Source organism: Myiozetetes cayanensis, unplaced genomic scaffold (genome assembly GCF_022539395.1).
Source record: "Myiozetetes cayanensis isolate MyiCay16 unplaced genomic scaffold, myiCay2020 scf1, whole genome shotgun sequence".
Taxonomy (NCBI): Eukaryota; Metazoa; Chordata; class Aves; order Passeriformes; family Tyrannidae; genus Myiozetetes; species Myiozetetes cayanensis.
Window position 1 is genome coordinate 99,097,706 of NW_026086604.1, and position 23,862 is coordinate 99,121,567.

At 43.6% G+C, this 23,862-nt stretch overlaps 2 protein-coding genes across 3 annotated transcripts in view; both read right to left on the reverse strand.

The window, feature by feature from the left end:
• EGFR (epidermal growth factor receptor) overlaps positions 1 to 23,862 on the reverse strand; it is a 1,326,436-nt gene that overhangs the window by 894,794 nt on the left and 407,780 nt on the right. The window lies entirely within an intron of this gene.
• LOC126647900 (cytochrome c oxidase assembly factor 1 homolog) overlaps positions 5,309 to 23,862 on the reverse strand; it is a 51,681-nt gene continuing 33,127 nt past the window's right edge. Inside the window, exons 1-5 of one of the 2 annotated variants that reach the window (XM_050330501.1) lie at positions 18,204 to 18,221; positions 13,119 to 13,221; positions 10,312 to 10,463; positions 8,354 to 8,430; positions 5,309 to 5,728 (exon numbers count right to left, since the gene is read on the reverse strand). In XM_050330501.1, the coding sequence (XP_050186458.1) occupies positions 5,632 to 5,728; positions 8,354 to 8,430; positions 10,312 to 10,463; positions 13,119 to 13,212 (420 nt within the window). In that variant the 5' untranslated portion in view covers positions 13,213 to 13,221; positions 18,204 to 18,221 and the 3' untranslated portion in view covers positions 5,309 to 5,631. Of the gene's footprint in view, positions 5,729 to 8,353; positions 8,431 to 10,311; positions 10,464 to 13,118; positions 13,222 to 18,203; positions 18,222 to 23,862 lie in introns of those variants that run through there. The other variant, XM_050330494.1, reaches the window with a different exon arrangement.

The following is a 23,862-nucleotide window of genomic DNA, read 5'->3' on the forward strand; positions in this document are numbered from 1 at the left end:
GCTTTGGGAAACACTTAAAACCAGGATCTTTCCTCAAAACAGCATTGCTGATTAGAAACTGAATTCCAAAAAGTCACACTGGTTTGTCTGGTGCAGGATAGCTGCATGATGACTGCAATGAATAATAAAGCTGAAGCACAGTGCTGTGTTGCAAATTACTGCAACTTAAACTCTTCTGTCCTTGGTGACTGCACACCTTTAAGCCTGGCTCTGACTACTAGCTAGAAATATTCTGCTGGATCTGAGTTGTAGTATTGTTACATGGAGTCTCTTGCTTTTCTCCAAGGACTATTGTGAAGTTATTTTTCTCAATGCTCATTAGAAGGATTACTGATATTTTAGTTTCCTGAATTATACGTTTGTTCAATTTTTGCAGCAAATATAAAATGCACCGATCATCCTTTCCACTCTAAAGCAATGTGCTTCCACTGTAGAGATCTTCACAACACTGCATTTACCGATGTTGAATTAAGCTGTCTTTGGGATTGATGAATATAGTCACATTATCCTTGTAAATCTTCCTGGGTTTTTCTTGGTCTATACTAAACCTAGAAGCACATTTCCGTTAGGACTGTTGTTTTAGATGTTGAAGAGGTGGGAAATGACCTGCCTGAGGATGTGCGGTTGGAAAGATGGTATTTAAATGCCAAGAACTGTGCAATGTACAACTGACAGCTGTGTATCCAGGACAGGTTGGAGCAGATACAAATCAGCATTTATCCACCTTTAACCAATCATGCTGTAGTGTCTGCTCCTAAGCAGTGAAATTTTGATATCCCCTCCAAAATGTGCTGTGTCCAGAACTACGTTATTTGCCTGATGTGACTACCTGGGGGAAAGTTAGAGCATCAGCTAGATCCTAGGTGATGATCCTAGAGTGAGGAAACCATTTCTCTTCTTCTATGGAAAGGCATTTCCTCTCTAACACTGCTTAATTTCATTAATCGTTCCTGTTATAAGACAGCTAACAACTGCAGAGCTTTGTTAAAGTATAATATTTTGGTTCCATAAAAATACAACCTTGAAGCTTTATAAAACAGAAAAAAATTAGGTCCATATGGGTGTAAAAATCTCTCTTAATTAAGGAGAAGTTAGGATTTGTCAAGGTGAAGCAGAGCGTTAGGACCACAACAGTTACAGCAAAATTAGGAGAGGAAAGGGAACTACTTGAAGGGATTATCCTTTTTCCTGTAAACACGGAGAACTTAATTGAGTCTTTGCTTGCTTGTGCAATTAGAATCACAGCTAAGCTGGTGATGCATTGAAATCAGTGTACCCCATCTCTTCAATTAATTTGTAATGCCAGCGTACAGACTGAGTTACACAGGTGCCTTTTCACTAATCCTCACAGGGGAATATCCTGAGCCGCTGGGGTATCACCTTACTGTCCACCACCTTCCAGTAGCACCCTGTGAGATCCAGCTGGTCTGGTCACTGGATGGAAGTCCTTGTTGTGGGCCTTACCAAGCAAAGAGAGGCAAAGACTGTCTGTCAGAAGTTACTGAATAAAGGTGCTTGCTCCTAAATCCTCTAGGAAAGCAAATTAACAGAAACAGCACTACACTGCATAAGAAATTACATTATTCTATTATTTTTATACAATTGGTGCTAATTAAAATGAACCAAAGGCATCTGGCCAGGTGTGATGTGTCTTCCAAAGTAACACCAAAAATGTGCGGGTCTCCATTGCTCCTTGTGTTACAGGACTGCCTGGGCCCTGCTGCAGGAAACTTGCAAATTTTGCAAAAAACATGCAGGAAAATGATTTTTCTTTGGCAAGCAGGAAAGATGAAAGAAACAACTGGATGCATTCTCATTTCTAAATGAGAGATGAATCCAAATGACTCGTGTTCCCAGTGCAATGCAAGACATCTGCCCAAGCTACAAAGTTAACTGAGCAGCCCATAAGTTGGACAAAACTCTATTAATCCTCAGAGAAACATATTCAAAAGGGAACATGTCAGCCTGCTAAGCCCTTTTGGAGGTAGTGCTTTTAAAACATCTGGCTTTACACTGCCCCTGTGTGCTAGTTGGGTCCAACTCAAGTAGGTTCAAGTGTTGTTACAGTCTGCTGAGCAATATTTGTTGTTCCTCAGCTGTAAATTAAGTCCTTGCCCTGAACAGTCTGCCACCTTGATAGTTTCCTTGAGGGTGATGGCTGCCTGGCAGAAGCAATTAAAATCAAACTAGAGAATAAGAAACAAACACGCAATCCAGCGAAGGTCATGACAATGACGATTGTTTTAACCACACCAACAACTGGAAAAGGAACTGTGCAAATTTTCAAGACAATTAAAAAGAAATTATTTAACATACTGAACACGATTAAAATGGTTAAAGGATTGCAGCACCTGTTAACAAAGCTGAGAGACTTGGAACTGGAGAAGAGAAGGTTCAGCAAGGAATCTTATCGGTGTAGAGGAAGACTAAAGAGAATGGAGCCAGGGTCTTTTCAGTGGTGTCCAGTGGCAGGACAAGAGGCAGTGGGCACACACTGAAATTCTGTTCAAACATAAGAAAAAGCTTTTTATACTGTGAGAATAGTTGAACACTGATACAGCTTGTCCAGAGGGCATAGAGTCTCCACCCTTAGTGATCTTCAAAGGCTGACTGGATGCGGTCCCAGGTAATATGCTCTAGCTGATCTTGGTGGGAATGAAACACTTGGACTAGATGATCTCCCAAAGCTCCTCCCAACCTTAATTGTTCTGTTGGATCTAGGGTCTTTTATCAAAAGGTGAATATTTTCTCAATAAAAATGAAATCAGTGTTTCAGTGACATAATGAAGTTAAATAGAACTTAATCTGCGCCAGTGTTCCTTAGAAGAAAAGACTGCAAAGGGCCCAGGTGCCCTTTTGAAGTTATTTGGCCTTTCAGCAGCTGCTGTGTTTTGAGACCTTTGCTCTCCCTGTTTTCCTGGCATGTTCCAGCTCCCTTGCCTGCTCCTGCTGCACCTGTGTCCTCTCTGAAAGCAGCCGTGGGCTGTGATGTATTTAATGGGAGCCACATGGCCAAAGCAGCTTGGCACCAGCCTGCTGAGTTTTTTTCTGCCTTTGAATATGTGCATCCTAAAAGAGCTCAAACATGGAGAGGAAGTGACTTCTGCAGCTCTTCAAGGTCATGAGGTAAGAAATTCTGTGTTTGCTGACTCTTTGGTAATAACACAAAGGCAGGGATTTGATTGTGATTTTACTCTTGTCCCATTGCACTGATTTGCTGGCTTCCAGCTCCACCCATTGCTTCCTTACTCCTCTGGGTTTAAAGATTTGATTTAGAGAATTGGTATGCTATGATGATACTGCCTGTTCCTACAGCTCTGGTGACCCTGTTGGTTGGTTTGGATGACTGGGAGTCCTCAAAGTTTAAGAGGTGCTCTGCTGGGTCTCTAGGGGGAAAGTGAGAGACGAAACCTCTGCTTCCCCCAAGAGAGGTAATCTCCAGTATTACTGGTAAGGTTTGTGTGGGGATACCTCTTCCAGGTCTGGAAAACCCAGAGTTAGAGCCAGGCCATGCAGTGGTGGTGTGGTGCAGCAATTTGTGAAGCCAGAGTGGGGATCTTGTGTGTGCCAGCTCAAGAGCCAAGGAGGTGGTGAGCCAGCATTGTGCTGCAGGCTGGGGTGGTTGTGGCCAGGTTTCCTGGACACTTGCTCACCTGGCAGCCATTGCAGGCTCCAGGCTTACTAAGCACACAGAGGTGACAAAATGCAGATGAACAGCAATGTGTGCCAGATGCAGCCAGTGAAGACATAGGGAGGGACTATGTCTGACTGAACAGGCTGGGGTTGCTCTCCACAGCCACATCATTTATAGAGATTAGTAAGAAATCAAAGCTGCAGCCAGGGAAGTGGTAATTGATGGATGGGAAGTGGTTTATTTGGCTTTTTCTTGTCAACTGTTTGGTTCCTCACCAAACTTCTTCAGTGACCAAAAGCTATAGTTGATCAAGCTCTGAGACACCAGGTGGCCAGGAGAGCTCTGTATCTCTCAGGTGTTCTTCTTGCCAGGTGGCCTGCAGTAGAGCACAGCTGATGTTTTCAAATCACATGGTTTGTATTTTGTTTTACAAAACCAGTAAGGAGTTATTTCCATCTGGGTAATGCTGTCTCTCTTTAATTCATCCTAATCTTCTCCCTGGTCTGCTGGGCTTTCATTCAGGTTGGATCAGGTCTCCCAAGAGCTGTTCATCCTGATAGCTATTTGTGAAGTTCAAACTACAGCATGTGTATTGTTTCTTTCTAAAATTGTTTGTCCAAGATGCCTTTGCAGTGGTCCTTTAATACCTCCTTCTTTTTACTACGGCATTTGCTCTTCAGGTTTGTTCAAAGGTCACCTTGCCCAACTTGCTGGCTCATTGTTGAACAAGAAAATGCCCACTGTTCTTCAATGATTCTTTGATCTAGTTTGCTTTTTCTGTGAAAAGTTTTGCAGTGCCTGTGCCTCAAGTGGGTTTCCAGGACTCAAATTTGGATGAAGACATGAAGAGGGAGGAAAAGGGAACTGAGTGATATAAGCCCTGGGCATTCCCTAGCTGCAGCTTGATTAAGCATCTCTGTTAGAGTGAACCCAAAATACTCTTCTGTCTGGATGTTCTTAATGGCTCAAGTGTTACTTTAAGGTATGAGGGCAGGACAGTTACTTGTGTTTTTTCAATGTCTCAGACTGTGCCTTAGGCTTTGCAATTGTTCACGTGTGCAGTTTGGAGTGGGAGTGGAAAATGCATGCATTTGGGGTTTTTTTGTTTGTTTCGGGCCATTTGTTTTTTGATTTGTTTTTGTTTGTTTTTTTTTTTTTGCTATTCCTCAGCTTAGTTCTGGTGATGGGCAATTCTCTACCTGATGGACAGAATCATGGCACAGCCAAAATCTCCTGTTGTAGTCAGAGTGAACCGTGGCAGTACTTCACCTGTTCTGCACCTCCTGAGTGTTCTCCCTAAGTAAATGTCCTCTCCTGAACTCGTGTCAGGCAGTGCCAGCGTGAGGCAGTGGCTTCTTCTGAGTGACCTTCAGTGTGAGTAGTGAGTCTCTTCCTGGAATTCCTAAGTTACAAGGAATAGCCTCAGCTATTTCATGTACTTTTTAATTATATCTGTAAGAGAGAAAATCTACCTGATATGTGGCATGGAGGGCGCTGCTGCTGAGCTTCATCTTTGCTACTTCATTGCTCCTGGTTTAGGTAACACCTTGTTGAGAAATGAGTGAGAACTGAAGCAACAAGGGAATCGTTTTGAGAAGCTGGCTTGGTCTTCTGGCCATGGCACAGCAGCCCAACTGTCCTGACTTTGGTCTGTAACTGTAAAACAAAGCTAAGTTTCCTGGTAGTTTGTTTATTTATTTCAAATTCACAATACCAGCACACACAGGGCATAACATGTGACTTCTCTGGAGCAGCAAGTCTTTTGCAAGGTATTTATTTCAGGCTTCTGTTGAACACATGAATAAACTAGTAAAAGGAAGAAATTACAATTACAACAATGATGAGGTCAATCTTAGGGAGAAAATTGTCTTGAGAGCACCCACTTAAGTGAAACTGTCACTTGTGACAACTGTGTACATTCATGGACACAGCAGGATGCAATCGATTAATGGCTCCTTTGGCTCAATGGGAGGTGGAGAAGCAGCTGTCTCTGATTTTTAGCCTTCTTGCACACCAATGCTTTCCACCCGGGAGTGGTAAACAGGGATATTCTGACCATCCCGTAGTTTCAAGGTGACATCCTGAAGGCACCAGCTGACACAAAACAAAGCAGATTTTTAACTTGTATCAATCACTTCTAATACAATAGTAAAGTCAGTGTAGAAATAACTGGCACAGAGAAACAAATCATTCCACACATTCATTGCTTTTAAAAATTCTCTCAAGTGCTTTAAAACTCAGTTTGCGAATGCCAGCTTCTGAAAGCTTTTCTCCCTAATAGCATAGCACAGCCCAGATTCAAAGGTCTGGGATGCCTGTTTCCTATTTGCTGCAACTCAAATAAAATCCTGCCAGCTCTTCTTAGATAGGACATTCCTCCCCCAACCCATTGCCTTTTTTTCCTCTCCTTCCTGCGGGTACATTCCTTGCTCCACTCCTCTCTGGCCTTGGAGCCAGACGGTGTTGCTAAGGAATTATCCTGGCTTGGAGGAGTTTGAACTGTGTGATCACTCATTGTGACTGCTGAAACCCTGACAGGGTACGACAGTGGTTACTCAAAGAAGGAAAACTGCATTTGTTGGAGACTGAGGGGGAGCCTTTTCCTTCCTCTAAGCTCTGCTCCAAACCCACTTCTGAGAGACTGGTCATGCTGCTTTTCCAGCTGGAAAGGACTATTATTTTGGGGTACTAAAACAGGATTTTTACAAAAGGTCCTGGTGCTCGCCCAGCTCTGCTTTTGCTGGAGTCAGTGCTGAGTACATAAAATTAGGTAATAAGGCTGCTGCACCTCTGTGCAGTGGGTCTGCAGCACGGCTCTTTGCCTCCTCTGCTTCCACCCCCAACCTAGGACAAGCAACTTCCTCCTTTATAACTGGGCTTGAAGGAGGAACTGCTCCCTCCCCACAGTGTGGCCTGGGGTCTCAGCCCTTCCCTCCGTTCACTTCGGGGCGGGCAATTGTCCTTTTGCACGACTGGTGCCTTGGTCGCCCTCACCTCTGGACACCCTCCTCACCCCTGCACTGCCTGTGCTTGAGCAAATGCCTCTTCCTCCTGCTCCAAATGAGCTCACAGACTCCAGATTTCCCTTTTTTCAGTTGCCTTCTCTTTTATAAACAAATAAACCCCTATGGACAGACTGCACGCTCAGAGTTAGATGCGTTTCTGTGGCTTAAACTACTCTTGCACAGAGCACTCAACTCCCAGTGTCATGTACCTCTGTCTGTATGGGCCTGACTGCCTCCCCAGTCACCACTGGGAAAGCACACATCCATAATCTGTGGAATTCCACTAGGATAGCCTGTTTACATGTTTGTTAGTCCCAGCCATTTTACTGTTATTTCCTCATCTGGGTGCAAGGACCTCAAGTCCTGCCTTAGCCCCACAAGCTGTACACAGGACCTTGCACATAGATGGAGTTGGTTGAGTCTGACAGATTCATCTGCCATAAATCCTCTTACAAGAAGATGCTTACTTTTTTGGTGTGTTTTTTTTTTGGTTGTTTTTTTGTGGGTTTTTTTTTTTATCTTAAGCTTGTAGAAATACATGGAGAGCTTTAAAAAACTTTTTAAAAGCACTTTAAAACAAAACTCTGAGAGATATTTATGCATTAACGTAGTTCAACACCTTGCAATCTTCAGTTATCCTTACTATGAACATGGAATATCAGGGAACTGTTATTTCCCTGGTCTGTGAGGGGCTAAGGAGGAATGAGGAGATCAGAGCTGAGGCACCAGGGAAGTGATGTGTGCAAGAAAGGTGGCTGGGGACCTCCAGGGTTATCTCTGGTCTCCAGGGAGGAGGCCAGGCCTGGTACTGAGTTTTTCAAGTCCTAGTCTAGTGCCTTCCTCACATCATTTTACACTTTACTTCCTGTACTTACTCAGAAGAGAAATCCTGTAAGTCATGCTCATCGAATTATGAAAAGAAAACATTACCATATGCTGGTGGCAGCTGAGTAAAAGTTTTGTAGCTTTTGGTTTCTAAACAGAGCTAACAGAAGTACCTAACAAGCTTTGCATCTTAATAAAACTTAGTCTTTTGCAATGGAAGATGGACTTTGAATTCACGTAGTAATTCCTTGTCCAGTTCTAGAAACCAGTTTACCCTTGACAAAGGAGGTTTTCAGGCTTCAGTACTACAAAAACGTAAAGTCACTTCTATACGATGTGGAATCAGAGCATTCTTCAAGTATAATATATCTGTTCTAGCACTTTCTTTTTTTTAACCATAAGGACTATATTTAGGAAATGAAAAAAAAAATCCTGCATTTTTAGCTTGCCTTGCATGGCTCTGGTGTAATGTGTGATTTGCCTACTGCAATCCATACCAGACTAGAGTTAGGACTGCTGTTTAACAGCCTCTGCACCTCCGTGGGGAGGAGAACTGGGAGGGAACAATGTATTACCTTGGCTTATAGTATTTGTATGTGTACCAAGCTACAGTTTGCAGAACACACTTAACACAAATGAATGGCTCATGTTGCTCTTCTGTTGGCACTCAGAGAGATGAATTCAATATATTTCTCAACTAATTTACATTTTAGTCATAACGATGTTAATGACCTTTCACAAGACCTTCAGACAGGAGTTTCCGCTTGCTTTGTGTGCATGATCTCAGCAACACGGATGACTAAAGCAAATATCCTGCTCTGCTCTTCTCTTCTACCCCCTTCTTTGCCTGCATCTAGACATTTCTCCCAGCACCTCCTCCAGTACGCACCACTGATGGGAGTGGTCCATCTCTGAGTTAATGTAGAGGTATCCTGCCGATTTTGTTCCAGATACTGGTAACTTTATCTGCAAATGTAAAAGCATGTTAAAGATTCAGCAAAGCAAAAAGGACATTTACTCTTTCCACAGTTAAAGATTTAACACCTCTTTGCCTTAAACTCTAAGTATGTTTTTCGCTGTATTTCACAGTTTGACCAAGCTATTCTAACAGCTAACATGTGTGTGGCTACACAAGTATGTCTGTTCTGCCATGCATTAATCTCTCTCTGCTGAAAGAATGTACTGTGTTACAGCTGCAACCCCCAGGGAAAACCACTCGCTCTCTGAAATATTTATGAGCAAACACCTTTCCTTACCAGAATGCATGGTCATCCAAAGGTGACCTGCACTGTTAGAGCTTCCCATAACCATAACAAGCCATTAGGTTGAGATCCTCTACTTATGAGTCCCCTAACACACACCAAGGCAATGAGACTTTCAGTGGTGTTTGGTTTGGTTTTTTTCAGTGTCACAAATTTTATCACTCAGTTGTTGACAAACAAAGCTGGAGCTGCAGCAGTGACTATGGCCAACTTGGTCTAATGTCTGAAAAAAAGGAATATGTTTCGGGTGTAGCATTTGCTGGTGGCGTTGCAATCACAAAGAGAAAATGCCAGGTGTTCTCCAACAGACCCAGGAGATGGGAATGTTGTGAAGTCAGTAAATTGACCTATGGTATAATGAGGATTAACCAGTTTATTTCATGGGAACATGAATGCTTAGGAGCATGAAAAAGTGGAGAAGAAAGTTGGTGGCTTGTGTCTTGGGTGAGGTCGGTAGAAGGCAGGGTTTGACTTCATCCTGAGTCACCCAAGTGACCAGCATTCTTAAACAGTGACATAAGAAAACACCAGTGGGAAAGCTAATCTTCCTTTCAGTCAGCATAAGAGACTGTGTGGGGTTTTGCACATTTTTTTCCTCAGATATGTTTCTTGGCAGAATCTATAAAACCCAGGAAACATTTTGGCACAGGATATCACGTGAGTGCAGTCTACCTGGAGTGAAATGGAAAGGAATTTTATTTGAGTTGGTTAAAGGCGGGGGTTTTATCTTGCCCTGACAGTCCCTCTCTTCATTGTACTGTGTGACCCATTCCTTAATGCCCTTGCTTGGTCCCCAAAATTCAGAACTACTCAACAGGAAGAACAAAACTATTCCAATGTGACAAGTTACCCCAGTGAACGACCTGGAGAGTCGTTAGGGACACTTTATGCCACCAGCAAAACAAGGGAAGGGCAACTAGCCCTGGATTGAGGGGTAAAAACACTGATGGAAAGTCCTCTTCAGGCAGCAACGCTGAGTGGAGGTGGACTTGTGTTTGCAAGGTTTGCTTGGGCCCAGCCCTGGGCTGACACAGGGCAGCCTTGTGCAAGACTTCAGCACGCAGTGCAGCATTTTCCAGTCACTGTGTAACCCACGCACTCAGTCTCAGGCTGGGCAACTGTTCTCCATGACACAAACTTACAGGTGCCTGTAGAAACCACACCAACTGTTCTGTACCACAGCATAGCCTGCAAGCGGCTATAAAACTTCACTCTGAACTTTAAAAACTAGCATGGGACATATCTGGCAGGCAAAGGGAGACAGGTGCTATTTTAAAGCTGGATCTGATACGTCTCTGAAAACGGTTTTGTGGCTTACAGTGGCAGGAGGGCTATCAGCTGGCTTGAGAGGTCCCTTGGTATTCTGTGATGTACCCATATAGCACAACATGAAGATGCTGCTAATGCTGTTTCTAGTCTAGTAGAAATCCATTCCTCTTCCAAATCAACTGGTATCCTATTCTACTGCCTTTCAGTGTCCTCAAGTGACTTGTGAGCTTCTGATCAGGTCACCAAATCCCTGGCTGATCTCTTGTCACCTGACATCTTGAGAAGCCACTCTGTGACACCACCTCCCCAGCATTACCTGTGCTCTTTCTGTGTCTACACGATTACTCCCATCTGTCAGTCGGATGTTGTGAACCTTAAGAGGCGGGGCACCCAGGGCTTCCAGGGCATCAGGATTGCTGTTCAGTTGCTCCAAAGCTTGCTGGTAATACTGGGTCCTGGCAAAACTTTCTAGGTGAGAGAAACAGGGTAGTGAGGAGACTGTTCACTTAAAATCAAAACATACCCTAAAAAAAAAAAATTTTCTCCAAACTACAACACCTTTCCTGAAGCACAGTCTGAAACTATTAATTAGGAGAACTTTGGCTAAAGGAGGAAACACACCCTTGCATCAAATGTTATTCAGCTCACTTAAGTTAAAAGGGCTCTGAACATAGCCTGTTCCACACTGATATACAGTTCAGCTTATGGCTGTGTCTCCTCACTTTTCATGTATTTGCAGGTCATCTAAAAGGAAGAAAAAGCGGGGGAGGGAAGGCACAAGAATGAATATCTGAAATGTTCTAAGGGTAATTCAAGTATATTTTTTTAATAGGAGGTACATAAAATACTTGAGGAATGGAGAATATTTTGCAGACATTGATGTGGGACAGGAACAGCTGTTGCTGTGGAACCACTGCTATGGTCTTGATACAGCTTTCCAAGTGGCAGCCACAAAGCTGCAACTCTACAGACAGATGCATTCAAAGGGAAGCACAGGGAACCACCATTAGAGTTACTGGTCAAGCAGCCACAATAGCACAGGAGATGGATGCTGCAGTGTTGGCATATGGAGGGCAATTGTGGTAAACTGCTGTTTATCAATCTCTGGTTGCTATGTGTAGCTGTGCCGTGGGTGCCAATGGACAGCGCAGAGTTGAGAGCCTGGAAACTTGACGACCCCCCTTATGGTGGCAGGTATTTGCTTATTAACAGTTTTAAGGCTCGCTTGCTGGGATTTCTAGATGTACTCATGCCAGCTTAACTTCCCTCTCTTGACATCAAGAAGGGCAGAGTTAAGCGAAGAGTGTGCATTTGCAAAAATTCTACTCTGGCTACTTTACCCTCACATTTCAAAGAGTTTAGAACAAGGTGTAAGGTTTGTTTCGTAGTCTCTTGCCTGTCAGTAATAATCTTGGAGCATAAGGCAGAAGAATGCCTCCTCTCCCTAATTAGAGGCATCCTCTGTGAGCAGGCAACATCCAGTTGGCATAGAAACAGCTTTGCTAGGCTGCAGGATGAGCTGGATCTCCCCTTTCCCCCCTGCACCATCTTAAGGAGCTCCAGCCAAAGGAGTTGCAGCATGCCAGCCCTTTAGTGCCTCTAGATTATGGCAAACAGCCACCTAGACCACGTTAAAAATATATTGTGTCCATCCTGCAGGTTGGAGGGGAAATGGGTTCTAGTTTCCTGGTGCTCCTTCTCAGCTGTTCCTTGTTAGCATCTCATGCCTTAAACATAAAATATCCAACTAACCCATTTGTTCACACATCTCTTGGTAGAAAAGCTGAAAGGATGCTGGAGTTGGCTGAGCAGCCTGCTTCCGTGAGAAGGGTGTGGAGGTGACGGAGAGTGAGCAGAAATAGGATTACCTGAGTGTTTGCACAGAGACCATGTGCATGCAAACTTCCCTTCAGTTCAAAGAAAGGGAAGCAACCCTCTCCCGCTGCTTGCCACCAAGCTACCAGACAGCTACTCAGTAGCCACTGGTATTGCAGAAGAGGCAGAAGTAGCCATCGTGTTGCACCACTTGATTGCACAGCTAAGTGATGCAGGAACGAGCCCTGTTGACTTGCTGTATAGCAAGGGGGTGACTTCCCCATGAGATTTCTAGATAACAATGCTGAAGTTGAAAATTAAAAAAATGTTAATGTCGTTTTTAAAGCCAGATTCAATATTTTAAAGCGTAAGGATTATATTTCTGTCAGGTACTCCAGAGCTTGAGGGCATGAGCTGCCTAAAATTAAATCCTGCTTTCCAGCCTTGTCTGATTTATTATTAATATGTGTAAAATGAAGGGGAGGTTTTGGAGCTTATCTGAAGGCTTGAGAAACAGGCTCGGCTACACTTTTCTGGCAACATCCTTTGATATAAGGGTAGGTGAAAAGCAATAGCCTTTGATAGCACCAACAAGGGAGAGGCATAGGGCCAAGAGGCCTATAGCACCCCCTGAGAGAGAGGCAAAGCCTATTTCTGTTCTGATGTTAAATATCTAGAAGCTGTTTTAGAGAAAGGAAACATCTATCACTTGGACTAGTAATTTGGATTCTTGGCTAGAGATGTGTAGCAACTAGAGATGTCTATAAACAGCAACGTCACCTGTCTAGTTTTCTCTCCTTGTCCTGGTCTTCTCAGTGCTGATGCTCTTATCTATCCCTCATTCAGGAGAAACTAATGATGTCTTAGCATTTCACAGATGCATTGTGTTTAAGGGCCAGCACCACACAGAGATTTACAGATAAAACTGCTCGACATTAATACCTTCTCGCAGATGGTCTTTTTTACTGCCCAGTTATAAAATCTCAGTGAAGAAATGAAACCTGTATTACTGGCTAAGCTTTCGCTTCACCCTCAGGAAACCCCCAAAAACCAGACTTTCTTCTGACCACAACAGCTTGCTTCCTATGCAATATTCGCCTCTGGAAATGCATGCAGCGGGGCTTGGGAGAGCAAAAGCCCTGGGGATGAACAAAGCAGAGCCCACAGAGGCAGAACCCAGAGGCTCAGCCACACTTCCCTTAACTTCATCTGCTTTTCACATCTTGCATGCTGCTATTTTCCCTGCTACACAAAAGCCAATGAAAGGGGCAGAGGAGAAATAAGGTTGCTAACAGCAGCAAGACTTACTTTGCATAAGATTATACATCACGATGCATCCCCCACCACTGAACAGTCCCATGAAAACAGCCATTTGCTGCAGTTTTTTTAGAGAAGCTGGCATTTTTCCTCCCTGAAAAGAAAAAGGGAAGACATTTGTTGTAAAAGAAGAAAGCCAAAGGGTTACTTCTCCCCCTCCTCCTCTTTCCTAAAAGCCCTTTCCAACCAGGCCTGAATGAAAGTGCAGTGCACAGGCATTGGGCTCTTGCTTGCTGGGGCCCCACGGTTGGCCCAGAAGGAAGGGTAGTGAGAACAGAGCAAACTGGGAACCCAGCTGGGTTGAATGTTTTTATTCAATTTCTTTTAGTGATGCCACCACTTCACTAATTGCTGAGAAGAAAATGACCTCCCTGGTGTGGCCGGGGGCCAGTGCGGTGGCATTGTCGTGGGGGCTGCCGGTGCCCGTGCGCTCGTTCGCACACTGTGAGCATTCAGGCTCTGGGGGCCAGATTTTTCTCTCGAGTAAACTCCTCTAAAGTAAACATGCTCGAGGCAGGGATGGATTTGGCCTGGAGTCTTAAGGGACAGAGCCAAGCCAGCACTGTGCCAGCAAAGATAATGGAGCCAGGGTGTGTGTATTCTGTTGTGTCATTTTTTTTCCCAAGCCGTGGATAAACAGGAAGGCTCTTGCAAGCTATTTTTCTTCCTTCCTGCACCCCCTAGCCCAAACTTGCCCCGTTAATGAGTCACAATTTTGGCATTTGAATTAATGACCCAGCAGAATAAGAAACACCTCTGAGAAAGTCAACCTACTAAACATTTCCACCGTTTGAGTAAGAGGGGGACTGTGTGACCTGAAGAGCCTGAGCTAATGTTCCTGCTCACAGCAGGTTAGTAGGATTCAAGCTGAGTCGTCAGTGGGGGAGTAGCATGTTGCTTCAGGCTGTGGCAGGATGGGACTTGAACAAGCATCTGAGTATCAACTTATGCTCTTGATGCTCCTGCAGCTGGGATGGGAGAGAGGACTGGTTTTGACAACAATTAAAAAAATCACATTAGCAAAAAGCTGCTCTTTTCAAATAGGCACATAAACATATGAATAATTGGGGTAACTGTTTGGGATTTCTAATCCCAAACACTTGTCACATGATGGTGTGACTAAATGTTACACTCAGCGAGAGCTGGTTAATAAACCAAGGCCCAAACCAGCTACAGAAATGTGACTTGGGCAAGGTCGTTTGAGTCCTGCTGTGAAAACCACCTCTAGCATCCCTCAGGTATGTGTTAGTCAGGTATTGTTCAGTCGGCAACCACAGTTTAGAGAGGGTGGAGAGGCAAATGCCAGGACTTCTTCCCATCCTGGCTGGGTCAGGGTGACATTGGCAGCCTCCCTCTGTTCACCACTCTGCTGACATGCCCATATGCTGCCTCTTGCATGCTCTAGCCTGAGGAAAACAGAGTGCAACTCAAGTATAAATTTCATGTAGTGCTCTGTTGGCACTAGCATGTAATTGTAAAGCATTCCTCAGGTGAATGCTTCCCTTGTGAACTAGTTGCCTTAATTTTTAAGAATTCCTAATATTTAAGTTTACTATTTAATTTACTCAGATTTGTGGATCACCAGTAGTGGTAGAAATACAAAGAGGCACATGGGTGTTACATCTATTTTATGTCCCAAAATGCCCAAACTGTGCCATTGGTACAGTCCTCTTCCTCCTGATTTGTTTCTCTGATGAGTTTTCTTCATTGCTTCCCCTGAGGAACTTGAGGGCCATGAGAAGTTGTAGCAGAGGAAATACAAGTGTGGTTTTACAGAGAAACAGCAGTAGCCCTTTCACAAGGATAGTGAGAGCTTTCTGCTTGCATGCTTGTGTTTGCAACTTTCCTTAAATCCCTGCAAAATCTGATTAATAACTGAGTTTCTTGTAAGATTCATCTGGCCAAGAGGAGGATCTGAGACCAACACCACATAACAGGGAGGGGGGAAAAAAACATGGTAAATCTGGAGGGAGGATAAGATATAACAGGTTGTGACCTGCGGCATTTGTTTTTGCCCCTTCTAAAGTTGTGGCCAGGCAGAATTTGCTTTCTGTGATGAAATTCAGGGTAATTGAATGCAAATGTCTGGGGGTGGGGGTGCTGCTGGCAGTTTGCTGAGTAAGAGTGGGAAGACACGGAGCTCTTGCACCAGTGAGGAGGTTCTGACTGAGGCTCAGGGGACCTGACTAGTAAACAACGGAAATTTGAGGCTCTGCAACTCGCTGTCAGTGGGTTTGAGGTTTGTTAGGTCTCATGCTCTGCTTGCACCCAAACAAGGGAGATGGATGGAAAGCAGGAAGAGCTTTGTGCTGATCAGTCACATGCTCACACAGAATCTTATCCCCACCACTGTCGTGCTGAGACAGTGACATTTGGCCAGGGAGTTTGGCTGCTGAGAAATGGTGAACCCATTATGCACTCCTGTCCCATGCAGCACCTAGCTGATCCTGATGTGCTGCCCCTGCCTGCAGGTGCTGTCTGTTGCTGGTCCTGGTGAGGCAGAAATGTGGAGGGCTGAGGTGTGCCCAAGGTCCTCTTTATCTAGTAGGGAGAACATCTTCATTGCTTGCTTTTGGTCACAGTGGGATGCCCATGGGTTGGACCACCCTGTCCTCTGGCTAGACCTTGATGCTCTCCTCTCACTTGTTTATCAGTTGTTTTCCCAGTGACAGCACACTATGGGAAGAGGTTCAGAGCTCAGTGTTTTAACAAGCCTCTCAAGACTTTGCAAACCTTCTCATTGATCCCACAATTCCCTGTCAACCTCCAAAGCCAAGGACAGAAGTGTCCTTGGAGCCCAGTGCATCCCTTACAGGAGGGCTGCTGCTTTCCTTCCCTGCCATCCTGATCCCTGGTGGAATGGATGCTTGGATATTACATCTTTTGGCACACAGCTGCTGATGACTTCTGAATGGTGACAGTGGAGATACTAATGGTGTCAGCTTGTGGAAGACCAAAATGCAGTAAGGATCTGTTGTATGCAAGGACTCGCCACTCGGATTTCTGCCCTATGGCCAACTGTGTTTGTTGCTCCAATCTGCGGCTGAAGTGCCGTGGAGGTGGCTCACTAGGGAAGGGAAGCAGAGACGTGCCCAGAGGCATGCTTCCTGTCCTGAGCATTTCTGAAAATTTCTTACAGCCTGCAAGGTGTAGAGGCTCTCAGAGGGAAGGACCAAACCCCCTCCACTTAATTTGCCACAAAGGGTAACTGTAAGACAATGCATTTGGAAGAATCTTACAGATACAGGGGCAATTGCCTCCTAAGGAGGGAAGTTCATGTTGCTATCTGTGGTGGAGATCTCCCCTCAGAACCTGTTATACCACTAAAAAAGTATGCAAGTCAATTGGTGGAAAAACAGATTTCTTCACAGCCGGTAATTAAAAAAGCACAGTTTCCAAGCTACGCTGTTCTGGAGACATCTTTTCCTCCACCTCATATGCAGTGGTAAGAAAGACTAAGTGGAGATTAGCACACACAGGAACACTTCACCTACAGTCACCAAGAGAAGAGACATTAAATCATAATAAGTAGTGTTCTCAAAAAATAACTAATAAAGAGCAGAGCATCATAGTAACGGTAATGTTCACTTTGTGTCTTGAAAATAGCAAGATATGGAGGAGAAGGTAGTATTCAGGATTGACTTTGAACCTGAGAGGGAGTCAGGCAGTTAAAGAGACTTAGTCAACCCAGAGAGGTAGAAGACTCCCAGAGCCACATGTGAAATGGTGAGTTACTGCAACAGTAAAGGCTGTTTCTAATTAGACTTTGTTTTCTCCACAGAGGATCTTCTAAAAATAGGCTGGCCTTTAGAGAGTCTCCCTTATTTTCGCAAATTTGAATTTTCTGTCTGGTCTCTGAAATTTGTGTGGCAGAGGTTCGTCTCAGGCACCTCGATCAAAGGCGGGTAGTGGTGAAGCAAGGGCATTTTCACCAAGCCTCAAACATTAATTTTATTTTCCTCAGAACTGAGCAAGGAAGCTGGGGCTGCAGGGTCTATAGGGAAGGCATTTACTCTTCCTTCTCCTCCTCCCAACATTATCAAGCTCTCCCAGCATCTCCAGATTCTGGGTCATATCACAGACCAAACAGTAAACAATAATATTGCTCTGAAATAAGAGAGAAGTAATGTGGTCCATGCAAACTCAGTGTGATCACTGCTAGCTAACTCGGTCTGGGTCAGTGCCTGCCCACCTGGCCAATACAATATAGTGCCAGGCCACCAAGGTAAGCAACTGAGAGCCTTTAAACTACCTTGAACCATGGTAGTCCTGAGGTATTGACATGACACACTAAATAAATGTGGAAAAGATTGCAATTAAATTAAAATTTATCAATAGACCTGAGCATCTAACTTCATAGCTGGAACCGCTGCCTGACCCTTCTGCAACAAAACATCCCCTTGGGCTGGTGGGATTTGAATTGGCCCTAGGTCCAGCTTTTCTGCAAGCCACCCAGGAAGCCACAGAAGATGAGGGGAATGTCAGGCAAACCACACACGAGCACACACTTGTATTTCACATTCTTGCTTTCCTGCCCATTCATTGATCTTGTAAGATCCATAAGGCATCTGGGTGTATGCCAATTTCTATACTAATAACATGTCAGACAACATTTTAGAGACAAATTCTTGACACTCACTGCCTACAAAATACTTTCATCAGTACTGTCACCAAAAACAGGACAGTATAGCAGGAGTGTTTTGACAGGATTTCAGCATATTATAGTCCCCTTTTTTCATAGAAATAGTCTCAACATACTATTTACCTCATTTCTGAGAAGTAACAGCACAAATTTTACCCCTGCCAGCATGTTCAGAAACACCAAAGTCTTGTGTATGAACCGCTTTCACCCAAAACCTCAGAAACTTGTAGGAAAGAAGTTTGCTTAATTCACAGTCAAACCAAAAGTCAGAGTAATACTTTTTTTTTTTTTTTCTCCCCTATGTGATTCTTCTTCAGATGCACTGAAAATGCATATTTTGGCCTTTAGGGAGGTAAAACACCTTTTCAGCCAGCTTTGAAATGGTCCCTTCCAGGGTCTCCTTGTGGATCAGTTCCTAGAAATGTCTAACTTACCTGGTATAAATGCTTTGAAAGGACCACTCTACATATTGGAAATACTGTTTCTTGGCTTGCCAGTAGTCCAAAGTTTATTTTCTGCCTCTGCTGCTGGCTAATTAACAAGGAAAGTGAAAGTAGTCAATAAAGTGATTAAGGATTCCAAACAGCCACTTTACTCTTGTAGCTGTATCACCTCCTGGGGCTGCAGTGCAGGTGGCCTTCTCAGCCAGTACAAAGTCTCTATGGTGTCTTCAGATACGTTAGTTTCATTTCCCTTCTTTCCTCTCTCGGGCACTCTTATTTTCATGTTTCTGTTCTATTTATAAAATAGCATTTCTATTCCACTATCACAGACTACTTCCCTTTGTGCTCTTAAGCTACACTGTCTCATCCAGTGAGCTCACCTGCACCGCATTTCTCTTCTTCCTGCCCACCCACCTTCACCTCTCTATGTGCCCTCTTACCCTGCAGACTATTGCACCACCACCCCAGTGCTGAGCAGACAGAAGCAGTGGAGCCACCATTCCCATTGTCCAAGGAGCCTTCTCCTGCTGTCCCTCAGTTTATCTCTCTGTGAAATGGAGTCTGTCTTCCTGACTACAGGTTACAAAGGCAGGTGCTCAAATCCTTTATTGGCTTTCTTAAAGTTGGAAAGATGCTACAGTCTAGATTGTTCAGTCTTTCTGAAGGCCGTGCCCATGTGCAAGCCAGATCAACAATCTGCTCCAGATCACTCTCTAAGACATCTAGAGCTGCCTGTACTTTGTACTGAAACACAAGGGATATCACAGAAACAAGGCACGACTAGGGCGTGTTACTAGAGAACCAGGATAATTATAGCTACAGTGTGACCCATTTTTGCTGTTATTGGAGGATGGCATTATAGGTTAATGCCTCATAATCTGTCATTAGCACCCCTAATTGTATGTTTCTGTAATTGGACACCATGGAAGGGGGAAGAAGGTGTGAATGTTCACCTTTGGTGTTTTAGAGGTGAACTGGGAAGGATTTAGGAGCAAGAATTCATAAGTAGGGTAAATGAAAAAGTTGTATCCAAGGTGCAGGAAGAAAAGATCAGTGATGCTTCTGATTTTAACAGTGAGTGGTTTACCCAGGAAAGCTCTGGGACAGTTTCTTGGCTTCCTTGTCGCTGGGAGGGAGGTCATGGGTGCTGCAATCCAAGGTTTAAAAGAACTGCTCTGTGCTGTACCTGCACCTCCCCACAGCAAGCGTCACAGCCCAGCTTCCAAATGGGCACGTTAAAACAAAAGAATCACGTAAAGAAATAGCAGATACAGTCCTTTGGCTGTCTTGTGCTGCCAGGATGAGATGGAATACCCCTCTGTGCTTAGCAGAAAGGGACTGTAAGGCCAGGGAGGTTTTTTTAGTGTGATGTGCGTTTTCTGTGTATGGTTTCCTAAAATAGGTTCACTGAACCTTCAAGGTAAGGGAGCAATGAAGAGTACAAAACAATTTCTCATGGAAAGATCAAAGAGTTCGCGATACTTTCTATGAAGTGGTAACTAGTTAGCTTTCTTGGCAGTTTGTGGGCATTTATCTCTGTCCAATATTTTCACTATGCCAAAGACACTGGCAAAATCTCAAAGCAAAACCCAGTGACCTATCTAGCTTTAGGTCAACTTACTAAATCCTGAGATGTGGAAAAAAATCAAGAAACGCAAGGAGTCTGTGATAACCTTCTTGGCTTTCTCTCTCCCACAAAGAGAAAGAAAACTGGTCACAAAAGCTCACAGAAGTACTGCAAATGCCATTGGGCTAGGAACTGTATGTGGCTATGTTAAAAGTTAATACCAACCTGGAAGTTTACAACCTCTTACTCCAATCCTGATAAGGCTTATGCTTGTCTGTAGTCTTACTAACTTCAATAATCTGATCCACATGCATGCATTAAATAGGCATGCAGTAGATGGTAACCTAAAGGAACTGAATGCCAGGGGAGGCAGTCATAGGGAAAAAATGTTTAAAGCAGGAGCATGGTGTAAATCATAAGATGCTTGCTCCCTTGTAACGTGTCTGCTTCCAGAAATGAGGGGGTAAAAGATGTGATCTGCTCTGCTGTGATCAGCATGGAGCCTGATTTACAAAGCTTTTAAAATATCATCAGAGCCAGGGAGGTTTGCAGCCCTATGGCCAAAACCCTTGCTGATCTAATGTGTTTTATTATATAATATTGTAGCAGTACATACTTTTGGTACTTTACAAACACACTGCTATTATTCATAGTTTAAAAAATGCTACCCTAATTCCCCCCAGATCCTCAGATGTGGCAAGTTTATTTCAAGTGCCCATCTTTATGCCCTCCCAGAAGGGCCCTTCCTTCAAAAAAAGAAAGATCCTACCCTTCCTCTGAAAGTCAAGTCCCTTTTAAATATATCAGATCAACACTTAAAGCCTAAGGCTTTGAGGAAAACTAATTACTTTCGAACATCTTGGACATCTGGATCATTTCCAGAAGTTGGTCCTTGCCCATATGAGCAGAACTGGTTCAGTATCAGCTAAATCTGTTAACACAAATTAGGATCTGGGGAAAAACTAACCTCAAAGACTCGTGACTTTTTAATAAGCATTGAGGACCAAAAACAGCACAAGACCAACAGGGATTCTGACCTGGAAACATTCTATTCTCAGAATGACAAAAAGGAGGAAAAAAACTTATTATGGGAACCACCAAAAATAAAAGAAAGAAAAGAAATTCTCATAGTACTTGAAGGTTTCTGTTCAGACAGATCCAGCTTGTTAACTTGTGCACAGAGCTGTGCAAGATGGAGGGTGCAAAAGGCCAAAGGAAGTGATGGAACCTGTCACACTGCACGTGCAGCATCTGGAGTCAGACCTTTGACTTCATCTGGGCAGTAGCTACTGATTTTTCAAAACATTGTGTGCTTTGTGTGTGCTCAACAGGCAATACCTTTACAGAATCATTGTTTTCTAAAACTGCCATCTGGGATCTTTGAAAATTCAGCATCTGCTTTATGGCATTTTCAAGACACATCCTCACTAGCAGCTTTCAAATAGGTCTGCTAACAACATACGTTATTGCTACTGTAATCTTCAAATACTTGTTTGTGGGGTTTATTGATCAAATGCTGGATTACCAAGGGCTCAATACAATGAAATTTGACAAATGTGGCACACATGAGACACATAGTGTGCTGTGATCCATTAGAAAAGGAAACAGGACCAGTTAGCAGGGAATGACTGCTGCTAATGATGCCGGTAGGCATCTGTGCCCACAGACTTCTTAAATTGAAGGCTGAAGAGGAAATACTTTGGCCACAACACACACATTTTTCTGTTTGTTTATGTTTTGTTTTCCCATCACACACTACTCAGCTTTGTCTCCGTGGGAATTAGGAAGAGTGATGAAGAGATACCATTACTTTTATACAATGTTACTCCCAGGAACCTCTGCTTTGATAGAAAAAGCCCCTACTTAGCCTTACTTTCAATTTACCCCTGATTTTTGCAGTTCAAATGATGCCAGCACAAGCAAAGTAGAAGACAGTGCTCCCAGGTTTCACAAGCAGCTCAGGGACTGACTTACTGTATCACTGTGGCTAAAACTATAAACTTTGGTTGTCTTAATTCACACATGTAAAAATAGGTGACTAAACACATCCTGGTTCCTACTTTGCTGGAAGATACCAACATTCAATGACTGCAAAAGGTTCTGACAGTCTAAGATGTAATTTTACTTAGGTATGAAATCGCCCATGTGCAGTGCACGCATGTTAAGAGGCACAACAACGTGTTCCAGGCAAATATTTTGCAGTCTGGCATAGGGCGTGTTGTAGGACCAGCAGAATAATTATAGCAGCTGCAGTTGGCACTTATTAGAAAATTAAAGAAGCTGTTAACAGGTCATTAATAATCTGTGACTACCTAACTTAATAGTATTCTTCAGTCGACAGGCATGAAGGTGAGGGGGTGGAGGAAATGGTCACACCTTTTCTAAGTCACTGTAGAACACCGATACCCTGATTTTTCATCACTTTGTAATCTGCCTGTTTACTTCCCTCCTGGTGTCTCTTCCCACTGGCTCTTCTCTCCCTGCTAACTCTCACACCGAAGGACCACAAGGCTCAGGGCCAGGGAAGCCAGCACAGCACCTGCAACAGCGAGTCCCACGGGAAAGTCAGCTCTCTCTGCAGTGTCCCAGCCTGGTAGCTGCCTCCCTGCTGGTCAGAGTTGCCTCTAAACATCTCTCCTGAGTGTGTGCTGCTACTTTTAAAGACTGTTTTTGTCCGTGAGGCATCCCAGTCCATTTACAACACACTAGGATTTTTCTTGTGTCTTGCTCCTGCCTTCTGCATGTAAGCAGATGGCTGGAGGAGGAGTAAAAAGCAACTTGTTTCCCTGCTTCTTCAAACACACGCTCTTCAGAGCAGACAGATGCCTTAAAGTCAGATCCAGGGCATCAATTCATCTTTTAGGTTCAGCTGTAGCGTATAAAGCATTTGCTGGCTCTGGTCTAATGCTTTTTGACATTGTCAGGCCTCCTTCAGTGAACTACTGCCTTGTAACCAACTTGACAGCAAGTATTGTTCTACATTTATTAATACCGTACGTGTTATCTTCGAACTGACACGTTCCAAGGCCAGGCATCAGCTGTGCTCAGCCCTGGCTTCAAAAAAAAATATTCAGACCACAGCACAGACCTCCTGCTGCTAATAAGTAAATAAATAAATAAAAACATGCCTTCACCATGCTGCTGTCACACAGTTTTACCCTTTCAATCTCAATTTTGTAGTTATTTTTATTTTACTTTTGGTCATAAAAATCTGAAGTACCCACTTCCTTGCACCCTCTTCTTTTTGGCTTCTTTAGGAAAGGGTTTCTGGTTTTTTTCCCTGAGTCTTCTTTCTCTGCTTTGTCTCCCTTTTGGATGCAAACCTAAATTCCAGAAATTTGAATTTACATAAAAGTTAATTAACTTCAGGAACTGTTTTTCCTCTCCTCTCCTTTTATTTTTTTTTTTAAACTATAGTCACTATAATTTTCTATTATTTTTAAAATGCTCAGCTTAACGGTTATGTTTACTTAGTCAATAAGCTGATGATGCCCATGACAGGACTAGAAGTGTTTGGTTAGCAGCAGGGAGGGGAAAAAAAATCAATAACTCCAAGCATTTGGCAGCTTTGTGGGCAGGAAATCATTTGTATTCTCTGGTTTAAATCAATGACCTTCTTTTCTTTGCTGTTCCAACAGGAAATTATAAACTCTGTGAACACTATTTGCATAGTGCCTTCTGCAATATATTTGTATATGCCTGGGCAAAACAATATGTTAACCCCAGCAGTGCTTCTCTGAGGTCCCTGTTAGAGAAACCCAGGCACTTGCATTTATTAGAAGCAAAGACAGACTAGAAAAGCTGTGAAAAGAGCTCCTTTTCCACTTCCAACAGCACCACCAAGAGATGAAGGCATTATTATTTAATAACAGGGTTGTCTACTGCAGAGTATGAAAAAAATGCCTTCTTTGTAACTTGGCAAGATGTTCTATTTTCAGTTTGACAGAAACTTGCTACTTCTACATTAAAGCTGCATTTGCACTTTTATATCTTGCCCTAATGTGCCAGGTACGATTTCAAAGTGCTGCATTTTTGCTTAAACTCATCATTACAGAGTTCTTGTTTTTGAATGTTTCAGCCTCC